Source organism: Camarhynchus parvulus, chromosome 7 (genome assembly GCF_901933205.1).
Source record: "Camarhynchus parvulus chromosome 7, STF_HiC, whole genome shotgun sequence".
Classification (NCBI taxonomy): domain Eukaryota; kingdom Metazoa; phylum Chordata; class Aves; order Passeriformes; family Thraupidae; genus Camarhynchus; species Camarhynchus parvulus.
In genome coordinates, this window is record NC_044577.1 from 17,432,738 (window position 1) to 17,445,914 (window position 13,177).

The 13,177-nt window shown below is 40.3% G+C and overlaps 1 protein-coding gene across 5 annotated transcripts in view; it reads right to left on the reverse strand.

The window, feature by feature from the left end:
* RAPGEF4 (Rap guanine nucleotide exchange factor 4) overlaps window positions 1–13,177 on the reverse strand; it is a 140,881-nt gene that overhangs the window by 15,858 nt on the left and 111,846 nt on the right. For all 5 annotated transcript variants that reach the window (XM_030952653.1, XM_030952652.1, XM_030952655.1 and 2 more), the window contains 7 exons: window positions 12,300–12,388; window positions 11,843–11,873; window positions 11,528–11,606; window positions 10,226–10,372; window positions 8,442–8,539; window positions 5,295–5,420; window positions 4,656–4,834 (listed from right to left, as the gene is read on the reverse strand). In XM_030952653.1, the coding sequence (XP_030808513.1) occupies window positions 4,656–4,834; window positions 5,295–5,420; window positions 8,442–8,539; window positions 10,226–10,372; window positions 11,528–11,606; window positions 11,843–11,873; window positions 12,300–12,388 (749 nt within the window). The remainder of the gene's footprint in view (window positions 1–4,655; window positions 4,835–5,294; window positions 5,421–8,441; window positions 8,540–10,225; window positions 10,373–11,527; window positions 11,607–11,842; window positions 11,874–12,299; window positions 12,389–13,177) is intronic.

A 13,177-nucleotide genomic window follows, 5' to 3' on the forward strand; every position in this document is an offset into this window, starting at 1 on the left:
TGCAAAGGAAGGCACTGATGTGGTGAGACACTGAACAGCCTGCCCAGAGTAGTTGTGGCTGCCCCATTCCTGGAATAGATAAAGACCAGGTTGGATGGGGATTTAAGCAACCCCGTCTAGTGGAAGTGTGGGGTGTTCCTGCCCATGGCAAGGGGGTTGGAACTTGATGATCTTTATGGTCCTTTCCAACCCAAACTATTCTATGATTCTGTGATTTACCAAGAAAATTTTAACAAGATTCAATCTATGATTCTCATATTTTTAGTTCATCATTGAAGCTCTTAGCTCCTCTGAGGTATCCTTAGCTTCAGACAAAATTAGTACAATCATCTCATCCTACTGACTTCATAATTGCCACATCATCCTATTTCCATCATCCACACCATTCTATTCTTTCTGTACCTCCATTTTACCAGATTTGGATGTTTCGAGTGAGTGAGTCCTTGAGATCTTGGCCTCACTTGTGTCTGCACTGTGTGAACACTGAGCATGTGAATAAATGATCTCTCCCATATGCTGGTTTGTCTGTTGGGAGATTGATGCCCTCTCAGATCTTCTGGCAGAGCTCCTCATACAAATTCTGCCACATCAGATTAGTGACAGTGAGCAAGGGTAGAATGGATAAACTGAAATGCTAAAGCTACACCAACTTAATCTACTAGTCCAGGTCAAGGAGTGCCTCATTAGTGGATCTGAGGTGAGATAAAGATGAAAAGCAGGCAGGATAGGCTGTCAGTGATAACCTCTTCCCTAAGCACAAGTAAATCCATAAAGAGATATCTGTCCACAGCCCATGATAGGATTAGGAATAAATTATTGCAGGGTAAAATAATTAGTAACACACAGCACTAGTGTTCAAACAAAGTAGGCAGCTGCAACCGTATCTGCAATATTTAATTTAAATCTATCTTCATATTAAAAAGGAAATGTTTTGCCAAATACCCTGTTAAGGAATACAATTTGATAAAGTCCCAGTTAAAATCCATATAGATACATGATGTTCTACCTCAGTTACTCAGTAAATTCTACAGGGACTACTATAAATAGCTCAGTTCCAGATAAAGAACCCCTGTAAGGCACTATAAACAATGGTCCATCGCTGTACTGCATATAAACTACGTGTAAAATGTCAAAAAGTGGATCCTCTAAAGCACCCCAAAGCACCACCTCAGAGCAGAGATCCCTCTGCCTCACAGAATGGACTGTACCAGAAAAATCTTGTTAGGATGAATAGCAAACACACACATACAGTCTCTGGTCTCCAAAACAAACGTGTATGTGGTTAAAGTCTCTTTGTACTTACAGAAGCATACTCATCTTCCATTTTCTCTATAAACACACATTTCAGAGATTTCTCACAGGCTCCTTGGGCTTTTAACATATGCACATGTACACAAAGAATGATTTTCAAAAACTGAATGAAAATGTCTGAGTACACTGATACACAAGAAGGCTGCTAAATAGCCTGTAGATATATCTACAAAGAGGAAATACACACAAACTACATTTGCAGACATCCATAAGAGTATGTGCAAGCATATCCCAGAAGGACTTTCTAATACAATTAATATGGGAAGAACTCACTGTTGGAAATACAGTTAACTTCTCCCCTTTGTTTGAAAGTTTATTCCTACAATAGCTGGAGAAAAGGGATGAACCTGGTAACCTGTACATCCTTTTCCAGCAGATGCTGAGGCGACACTGGCTCCTGGAACTGAAAACACATGTGCACAGCACTTGGAGCCAGCACTTGGCCTTGTGCTTGCCTGCAGAGACTGGGAGCACACATCAAGGGTGCATGGGGTGGCAGACACAAAATGATGTGCCTTCTGCAATGATATCTGCACCTCAAGCCACAGAACTGAAAAAAAGCTTCTCAGTAGCAGTTATCTTTGAAAATGAGTACGTGCAAGGCATCTTGTTACCACCAGTCATGCCTAAGATTAATAGTGCAGCACTGAGCTGTTCTCCCTGAACACTTTTCTAATGAGTCTAGTACTTCTAGGTAGGGTAAAGTTCTCATTAGGTCTCAGAGATCTTCACAGGCAAAACTTCCTCAAAGATATTGCTTCAAGGTCTGGGCTTTTTCTCCTCTCTAACTTCGGTGCACTTTGTGTTTGTTTTAGTGCATGTGTAGCAGCTGTTACCATGGCAGCACTGCACAGAGGGCAGCAGCCTGGCAAAACTTCCCAGCGCCTTTCCAGCGGCTGGAATTAAACCTGCCCTCTTGGTTTGTACAGAGGAAAATCTTGTGCTTTGGATTTCTCTGCTTTTAGGAGACAAAGAGGACCCAGCAGAGCAGACTGCTTTTAGCTATTTATTTTTAGCATTGTAGTGATACCAGAAACATGGAAGTAAACAGGAGGTTGTCAGGCTGTTGTAAATAGCACAAGATTAAACCCATGACTCGGAGGAACTCGCAGGCTAGGGCAGTTTATTAAGGAGATATTTAACTGTAATTTTTAGGATACTTGATTTCAAGTGTTTATGGAAATTATTATTGTATCTTAATGACCACATTTCAACATTTTCTCATTTCATGCCTGAAACTAGGAAAGACCTCGATGTCTATGTGGGTGCCACTGCCCTCTCCTGGGCACAGCCCGCCAGGCCGGCAGCTGCTTCCCACTCCTAGGCTGTGCAGTAAGATAATGGAATATATGGTGCGTGTATTTTTAGAAACTAAAGAGGTAAATTCTGTCCTCTGTTCTAAATATAAAACTGATCCTGCATGCCCACCATCAGATTTTTAAAATCTTCACCCTCAACCAATTGTAATCCAACTGCAGGGCCCAAAATAGATCCCAGAAGGAAGCTGGTACTTGCAGAGCAGGGTGTCCTGGAGCAAGGAGGCATGCTGATCCCCAGTTCTGATGTGAACACAGACTTCAGCTATGTGCATTACTAACTGGGAGGAGAGCAGCATCCCAGCAGCAACAGTAATCTCTTCCTTTACACAGCTCCATGTAATGATGCAAAAAAGTTAAAATCTTGGTTTAACTCCAAGTAACAACATCTCTGTTGGTAGAACTGCCTAAAGGCTTCTAGCTACAATGCTCAGAGCTGTAGACAAACACTACAAATCTCAGCAAACTGTTTTTCAGACATCAATAAATACACTATAAGCTGGAAAGGGAGAGAGAGTATAACAATAATAAAAATTTGTACCTATGCAGGGCATGGATATACCCCTGCTCCCTCTGAAGTCAGTCACTGCTCTGCTCTTGACTCTTTAGGGAGTCAAGGCTGACATCTCTGGCATGAGGGTTGCAAACAGTCTAAATTTGGATAGCAATACAGGAAGACAGAAAGAATGCCTGCTATCCAACCTCAGACCCAGCAGTTAGTAACAAACCAGGACATTCATATTTTGCATTTTAAAAGTATTAAAAAAAAAAAAATCACAGAATCACAGAATTGTTAGGGTTGCAGGGGACCTCTGGAGATCATTCAGTCTTACCCCCCTGCCAAGGTAGGGTCACCTGGACCAGGTGACACAGGAATGTGTCCAGCTATATTTTGAATGTCTCTATGGACAGGAAGACTCCATGAACTCCCTAGACAGCCTGTTCCAGTGCTCTGCCACCCTCAACAAGAAGTTATTCCTCATGCTGAGGTGAAAGTTCTTGTGTTTTAGTTTAAGACCCTTGCTCCTCATCCTGTCACTGGGCACCACTGAAAAGGGTCTGGAACTATTCTCTTGGCACCACCCTTCAAGATATTTGATCCATGAGATCTCAGTCTACTTTTCTCTAGACTAAACAGGCCCTGCTCTTGTGGGCTCTCCTCCTGTGAGGGATGCTCCAGACCCCATATCATCTCTGTGGCCTCCACTGGACACTCTCCAGTAGCTCCTTGTCTTGTGACGAGGAGCCCAGAACTGGGCACAGCATTCCAGATGTGGCCTCACCAGAGCTGAAGAGAGGAGGAGGAACACCTCCCTTGACTTGCTTGCCACACTCTTCCTGATGCACCCAAGATCCCACTGGCCCTCCTGGCCCCCAGGGGCCGCTACTGGCTCATGGTCACCTTGTCATCCACCAGCAGTTCCAGTCCCTCTCTGCAGAGCTACTCCTTAGTAGGTCAGCACCCAACCTGTGCTGCTGCTTGGGGTTACTCTTCCCGAGGTGCAGGACCCTACACTTTGTGTCATCAGCAAACTTGCTGCAGATCCCAAACAGAATGAAAGTAACACAAGTGTCATCATTTTCATGCTGCATCTCTTTACTCTCCCCTCTTGGTTTTCCCACTCAGAGCAATTCTGAGAATGGTTCTCCTGAGCAGAACCAGAAACATTACTGTTCTCAGGAAAACGGGGCTCAATTTTGTTACTATTTACTAATTCACACACTAATATTTGCTAATGTATGGAAGGGTAAATGAAAGATTCTCCTAATGAACTGAAATACATTTTCTCACAAATTTGATGTATAAACATGGCCCTAAGAGATCACAGATCAAGGAGCAATGGAGAGTAGCACAAGAGAGAAGAGTATGTATTAACAAGGTTCTATACAGCCCTATAAGAAAACAGACAGAATTACCAAATACAGAATGTTTTAACCTCTACTCTGTGTGGCTGTCTGAAAAGAGAAAATAAACCCACACTGACTATACTAACCTCACTTCCAGCTGCCACAGGATTGCATACTTACTGGGCTGCTATCTTAATGTATTTCTTTAACAGCTGAACACGCTTGCTGAGTTGAGAGCAAAGACAAATCTCGGTGACCACCCAGAACTGAATTTCATTGAATCTTCTTAAAAACAAGTCCAGATTTGCCGTGGTCTTTTTAAAATTGTGCCTTCCAAAAGTGTGATAGATCAATTCCAGCTAGGAAAGAGAAAACAGTTTGGAATTCTTTTTGAAGATGTGTTTCTTCAAGGAAAGAGACTAAGACTGACCAGGTAAGTATCTAGCCTGAAACTTGCTCTGCAGTTTAGTTTACATTTATAGCTGCACCGATGACAAGGACTCGGGTTACAAATCCAGCATACAATAGCTGGGGCATAGTAAAAGTGTCACTACAGATTATATATAAACAGCTTAATACCTTAAAACAAACAAAAGTAGTTCAACAAGCAGCACATGTCCAGAAGAAGTCTAATTTTATTTCTCTATTTTGCCTATAAAATTAAGAATGTCTTATACTTTCAAACTTGTAGGTGGCTTTATTGTAGAATTTTTGAAAATCAAGCTTAGAGAAGGTTTTGGAAATAATGCACAAAGCTACAATGTACACTTAAACACTTTTTAATAGATTCTAACCTGCTGAAGAGATAGCTCCTCATACCTCATGCACACAGTTGAAGAGCTCCCAGTCATAAATTGTCATCTGATGTGCTAAGTCTTTGGAACTCATCAGTTCAAATGTTCCTACTGTACCAGTAGATGGTCCTTCTTGTTCTGGCAATGGTGCCTACAAACAAGAAAATATTATAAAAATATTTTAGACATGCTAAATCATATGGTTGGTGATTTCATTCCATAATATTTCTAACTTTTTTTTCAGTGTGACCACTTTCCTAATCACGTTTCTAATCATAAAACTGAAATTGCAGTAAAACTGAAATTTGCTTTTAAACACAGGTATTGGGTAATAAGCAAAACCAGCATCCAGTATGCACAGGATAGTCAGGAAAATTCTGAAAGCTCTTCAGAGACGCTGTAAGAAAATAAACCAGACTGTTCTCAGTGTGTTATTTTTAACATTGTTCTAAAATTTGAATCTATAATACACGTTGTGCTAATAACTAAAGCATGTGTGTTTGTTTAGGAGCATAGGTCTTTCCAAAAAACTTTTATGTTTCCTTTTTCACATACACAAATAACTAGGCCACCAAGGACAAGCCAAATACTTTTATATATTCCTGATTCTAATGATGAGAATTGCTACATCTAGCATGCTTCAGAAAGCTGCAGTGATTGCAAGATCTTCTGATCACTTACAAAATAAACCTCATACTTTCTCTTTGACAGTACACAAATTTGATGCACAATTTGTGATTTCAAATTCCTGGCTAGGCCATTTAAAATGATATAAACACAGTCTTATTCGAAAGAACCAAGTACAAACCATTTCTAAAAGGCACTTCCAGGCCACCCACTAAATGAGACTGATTCTGCACACAGGTGAAGTATTAAACAGAGATTTAAAACATGGCTTGAGATCAAGTCAATGTGAAGCAGTCTGTTGTACATATCAGGGGGAAGTGTTTGAAGCAGCACTGCTAAGGCGCTGCCAAACCAACCCCCCGGCAAAGGGAGGGTGAAACAGCCGCAGAGGCGCCGTGAACGCGCGGGTCAGCGCCGCTGCTCCAGGAGAGGGCGGCAGAGCTCGCACAGCAGCATCCCAACCCCGAGCTCACCGCCTTTGTCAAACACGGAACGATGGAGCACGGAATTGTCAACAGGCTGCCTTCCCAGCACAAACTCAGTGGTGTCTGCCAGATTAACAGACCTTATTTAGATGCTGCAATATAAGAAATGAGCCTACTAAATGAATCCTATTTTATATAAGAGTAATGTACTAGCAACAGAAATATCTGACTGGATTAATATATCAAAACACTTTCTCAGTAGCACATAGTATGTGGGGCTTTTACTGCTGTATGCATTCTTGCTTTGTACTCTAGGGAAAACTTTCCTTTCAATTATCATTGTCATACAAACTAACTAAAAAACTTAACTAAATCATGAACATTATCACCTTAAAAGCTTCATCTATAATTTTAAAAAATAGTAGAAAAGTATTCTCTAAAAAATCCAGAGCAGCCATTAATATTACAAAAAGCTGCAGATTGCTTTGAATTGGGATTTGCACAAACACAAAATTTCTTTAGTTTATGACAACATATGAAATAAAAGCACAGCAGCTTTGTGTAGAAAATTCTAACTTGTGGATATCTGTGGAAAGAGAACTGCCTACAGATTGAAAGACGTCTTTTTTTCCCCCGTTTGGACATGAACACAACATAGCTGTTACCATAACAAACACATATTTTCCAAGGCTAGGAAAGAAGCACTTAGATGCAAACTCACAGCATATTTGAAAACTCATCTACTCAGAACAATTTTCACATGGGAATTGCCAAATGTAATGTGGATAAATGTTCATGAACAGGAAGAAGCCAGAAACTGGAATGTGAAAGGATTAAACTGGGAGGCAGCTAAGGCTGTAACATTTTTTTGATTTGTTTATACCTCTTTGAAAAAATGCAGCTGATAAGGGGCTGTAATTTGCTATGCAATGCTGAGGACCATATTTAAGTTGCTGAATGTACTTCTGTAATTCTTACTGAATTCAGTCTAGTTGATGAAAAGTAGCACATTGCAGCCCTGTATCTTAGAGCTCCCTGCAGCACTTTGAGTACTTGATGCATAGTAAATAGCACAGGAAAAAGGTATAAGACAATTTGCTCCAGACCCCAGAAAAAAGCCAAGACAATTTGCTGCAAAAGCTATGTGTACATAAGACAATGCAGAGCCATAAATAAGTACCCAGCACAGTTTTACTGATGCAACACCCCTGCTTAAAAGTAGCATGCCCCATGAGGGTATCTACTTGGCAGGATTAATTAACCTTAAGGGAACACCAGAATTTAATAAGCTGAACAAGAGGTATCTCTGCATGGAACTACATATGCTGGATGTGCATTCCCTGGTTACTAAATTGAAAGCAGCAGCAAAGAATAGATTTTACCATATCCATAAAAGAAATCAGGCATACATACTAAGTGGCTTGTTAAAAGCATACAGGAGGCTGAAACAAGGCTAGGAGTAATAGAGTTCATGCTGACATGACTTGGCAATGACATTTGTTTTTAATGAAATAAAAGGAACAAAAAGTACAGTCAAATCAAACTCTATAAAAGCAGACCCCATGGAGATTGCTAGAATGACTGTATAAACTGTAAGTACTTATAAGCAATTCTACCTAAGAAAAAAACAGACTTTCTACCAGGAATATTTTCTGTGATTCTACTTAGAATTACCTCAGATTTTGACACACTATTTTGTGGAGATGAGAAATAAAACAAAATTAAGGAATTTACTGCTGGAATCAAATCTCCAGAATGCTTTAATTGATAACACTTATATTAGAAAATATATCTCTATGACTTTGAGGAGATAATTGTGTAATGAAGAATTACTGCACGTCTTGGTAACAATATTCAGGTCTTCCTAAATGCTTAGTGTGACAGAGAGAATACTGGGATCAAGTTCTGTTATGTGGAACAGATGGATGGATTTCTGGTCTGCTTTAGGGAATTAGAACATCTGCTTGTTTTGTTTTCGGGGCTCACCCTATTGCAGCGTGACACGCCCTTTCTTGTGAATGTTTTCACTAGTTTTTATCTGAAGCGTGGAAATGCAAAAAGGGCCAGGTGTCCAAATAAACCAAAGCCTTGATGTTCCTGAGCACTGCACACACACGTACCAGAGAGTCGAACTGATCCCGAGGGCAGGCAAACAGCCGGCCATTAACGCTCAGAGTGGTGAACACCGAAACATCGTGAGGCTTGAGCACAACCTTTTCTGTAAAAATGAAACAAATTATTACTTATTACAATTTAGAGCAGGATTGATCTACCAGCTGCACACATCACCCTTCTGGGAACAAATTTTGCCCAGTAACTCCAGTATTCCAGATACAGAATAGAAGACAGCAAGTTCCTCTTTACTGAAGAAATGTGGTAAGCTCAGCCCAAATCAGTCTCCTACAGAACCAGAATCCCAGTCCCAAACTGCACAGACAGGTCAAGAAGGCTGTGCTGCTATCACTAGAAACTACCTGCAAAAATTAAGCCTAATTAGGGAGTCCATTCATTCATTGCTGAGCTGTAAGCATTTGGAGAGCTGTTCTTAAAAGAAATTGCTCTGGAAGGCAGTAACTGCTCAAGGAGGTGATGGAAATGCATTACAACATTGCCAAAAGAGCATCACATCACAGGTAAAGAAAAGATAATGAAGTAACTTACAAAACAGCCTCTTCCAGCAGATGTTGGTGATCAGCAAATCTGACTAAAAATTGCTTCAACTGCAAAAAGTAAAGCTGCCTAGTGTTAGTTCTCAGGAAGTGAGGCATTTTTGGCAGGCTCCACTGTTTGCAAAAATGCCTTCTAACACAGCTCTCATTACCTCTGTGTGTCTCCACACAGTCATACTCAACCAAAGCACTTGAGCAACAGCAGTTCTCCAGCAGAATTCACCTGCCAGCGACTCTCGCACTTCCGCAGCCTAGAGCAGGGCCTGATCCCTGACCCTCTGCAAACACTAGGTCTGTGTGTTTGGCACTAAGTTGCTCTTCAATAGTTTGCATGGACAGAGCAGGCAAAATGGTAGTGACTGTGCTGGCTAGCTATATACAGACACGAACGGGACGGGACTTGCTTTGGAATGCGTCTAGAGCCGTTTATTCTTCAGCATCAGCCTCATACATGATTTTTTACATGTAGGATGTGAGCAGCTCTCACTCTAGCCAGCAAGCTAAAGAATTTTGCTGTTACAATCTACCAAATACCCGTCCTAGCCAATTACACAGAGCAAAAGCATACTGACAGACAGTTTAACTAATCAACATAAACAAACGTAGCTTGAGTTAAAACAATACTTGCTTGTTCATTTATAAGAAATCAATGCATAAAAGTCTATTCATAAAATTTAGCTTTGCTATGGATACTTTCTGCAACTTAGAAAGCTATTCTGAAACATTAACATAGGTCTATTGTTCTATTTACGTCTTCCTGCAGCTTAACAAGATGCATCAGCAATATTAACAATTCTGTCATAAATGAGGCCTGTCTGTTTTCCCACAAACCTGAAACCCTCTAACTTTATAAATTCCTACAGTGACCACTGCCAGAATGTTGGCACTGCAGTGTTTTGTGACATTACCGATTCCTGAGTCCAGCATGAATATATCCATGCTTGCCTCCTATTTCCATTGTTAAAAAACTCTTACAAGTCTAACAGTGAAGGAAAATCAGGGTAGCTGTGCTCTGGAACATGCAGATGCACAAGATTCTCCACTGGTCCTGTCTCCCCTGTGAGCTGCAGTCTGTGCCTGCAGTAGAGGAAGGACTTGCCTCTCATTAGGACTTGTGTGAGAGCTGAACATGCACATGGGTACAAAACCTTGACTGAATTTTGGGGTCTTTCAATCCCTCCAAAATTCTGCTCCACCGTAACTGAGGAGTGTTTAAGATGATGCAAGTACAGTACCTCCTCCTGAACTCATCTTTACTATGATGAGGCCTTCTCCAGAGCCCAGCTTGTCTGCTACTGCACTGATCACTTCCTTCACAGAAGAAGACACTGGCACACGGATAGTGGTGTAGGTTTGGTCTATGCAGTACACCTTAAACAGAACTAAAGAAAAAAACATTGCACAGTTTATTCCACATGTAAAAACTACTCATTTACCATACAAATTACTTTCACTTACTAACCAAGCCTCGCAAAATGAAATAAAGAAACAATAAATCACTACATAGCTCCCCATTACACAGATGCTCTACAATTTCTAGTACAAAAATCTCTGATTTCCCAGAGTTTTGGATTTTGGATTTTCAGTGTTCAGGACAGTGCCTGTCCTGTGAATGAGAAAGGTTCAGCCATATGAACTGAGCAGTTACTGCCTGTCTGGACAGATCCAAGAGGTAGTATTTCCCTGGCAGCAGGAACTGTTTCCCTCTTTGTAGGCCTAGAAATACCACTATAGACAACAGAAGCTGCATGACTGGCAGGATGTCTGCCTTTCACATATAGTTAGTTCCAGCTTTAGCATGGTTCTTCAAATGGTCTGATTTCTGCCACCAGCTTTCTCAGCCACATGACCTCGAATTTTGTTACCTTGTATTTACTGCTGCTCATTAGCAAGAGCTATCCTTTAATATCAAACATGTTGAAGAAGCAGCTTTTTAAGTGATGAAGTTCCACAAAACAACCATTAAGAGTACCTCATCAGTAATCTGAAAATTACATTCTGATACACTGATGTAAATTTACCTTAATCTCTTCAGAGAATCAAACAACACCAATAGGGCAAACCAGCAGATTTTGGGTTTTAGGCTGTGTGCCTAGATTCTTGGATTCTAGATCCATGGTCCATGACATGATTATCTGCTCCACTCCTACCTTGCAAAGAACAGCTGTACGTGTTAGTTCATAGGGGAGACAGAGGCTCAAACTTGACCTTCATCTTCCTCTCTTTATTGCACTGCCATTACCTGCAGTACAGTGTCTTATTGGTTCTTCCCTGTTTTGTTCACTCCTTATTTTAAAGGTTTTTACATCTTCCTCCAAGGAAGCAGTGTTTGATAGCACAAGTAACTAAGGGAAAAGACCGGGAGCACCTCAAATCAACAACAGAGAACAGTGGGCTAGCAAAAGCAAAGAGGGTTTGTTTCAGGCCAGGCTCCAAAATTCTGGGTAGGTACTTTCATTTATTTTTAGACCTTTTTTTGAGACAGACAAATTTATATAGATGTCAGTGGCTCAAGAAAAAGCAGATAAGAAACTCACCTTCATCACTGCCCCTGATAGGCTGGCGTTTCTGTGCTCTGTCATCACTTGTGTTGAAGAGCTGCAGAAGAACTTTGTGCTGAAAATGAATCATTGAGATTCACATTATGCACGAATAACCATGTTCTACACATGAACTACAATGCATCTCTTATCAATGGCAGGAAAAAGAGTAGCAATGCAAAATTTGACAATGTTAAAAGCTATCTCTCACTGTGTTTTTTTAATATATCCATGATTACTAAAGAGAAGATGCTTATGAATTTGCTGTGCTTAAGATTTTACTTGAGAAAATGAACAAATACATTTTCTTACCTTCTTTTGTGGTGCTTTAGGTTCTTCAGAACTATAAAAAGGTAAAGCATAGAATATACAATGAAATATTGCCTGGAAGATTTTGTGTACAAAATCACCTATAGAACATGGACCGCTTGTCAAACTAGCATATCAATATAATCTTATTTATGTATGAAAAGACTAGATCATACCACAGTTAATCCATGACCAAGGCAGAAAAAATATTATACAAAGTTCATGTAAGCATGAAATAAGCTTCTGTCAATCTCTCAGTAAAGGTATGGTGTTTGCAAGAATGATGTGGAAAAGAGGGCCATAGACATTAATTCAAATAAGCCTGCATGAAAACTTTCAATTTCATATAACTGAGTGTCATTCACAAAATGGCTTTTTAATAGATACAACCAACAAATTTTCTTCATCAATTTACTGAGAAAAAGGGCAGGGGAAGGAAAGAAGCAAAAACTATGCTCACATTTGCTTTACAATTTTCTCTAGCTCTGGAAGTTGCTCCTTTAGTGCTGCAATCACTCTGGTATCATCTGATACAGATACATAAAATTCCTGTAAATGATACAGAATAGTCTTTAAATAACTATAGGGGTAAATGAGCAGTACTCAGGAGAGAGGATTATGAGATGACATCTGATAGCTTAATGATTATAAAGAATGATAATCTGTATAGAAGAACACATGCTGGGCCCAACCCTCTATTACTTCTACTTGTTTGTCTCCAGCTGATTTAAAGGAAGAGTTATACACACAGAAGGGAAACCTGATGAGGCTCCTTAGCTCACTCTGTAACCACTGGCTGCTTGTGGAAAACCTGCATTTTCACACTGTCAAGGATAAAGACTAAAATATCCACAAATAATCTAGCATGATAGGGGTTTTTTATTCATTGCTGTTGTAGTCTTTAGTGCTTGATTTGCTCCTGAGTCACTGACTCTCAGCTATTCTAATCCATTACAGTACTACCCACTTTTAAACCCTCCTCGAACCTCTTCCTGTTATAGCTACATAAAACTGTCCTCAAGAAGGATCTCTGTGCTTGCAACTAGTGATTGTTCTTTAACTTCTGAACTAATGGAAGTCTATGTCATCTCCAAAGCTTGAAAAGCTTCCCCATGTGGGTTTGTGGGGTATCTGCCACTCTTAAAGCCCCTCTCTGTTCCCCTCTGCTAAACCTTAGATTCAGTTTTAAGCTCTTTAGGACAAGAACTTTCATTCAGCCAGTAACATATGGGATTCTGTTCCATAAACACCATATATAATAAGAATGGCAATCCCAATCATTTAACATGACATTGGCAGTGCATTCTTATCTTAGAAATCCAAGGATATGGCAGCAAC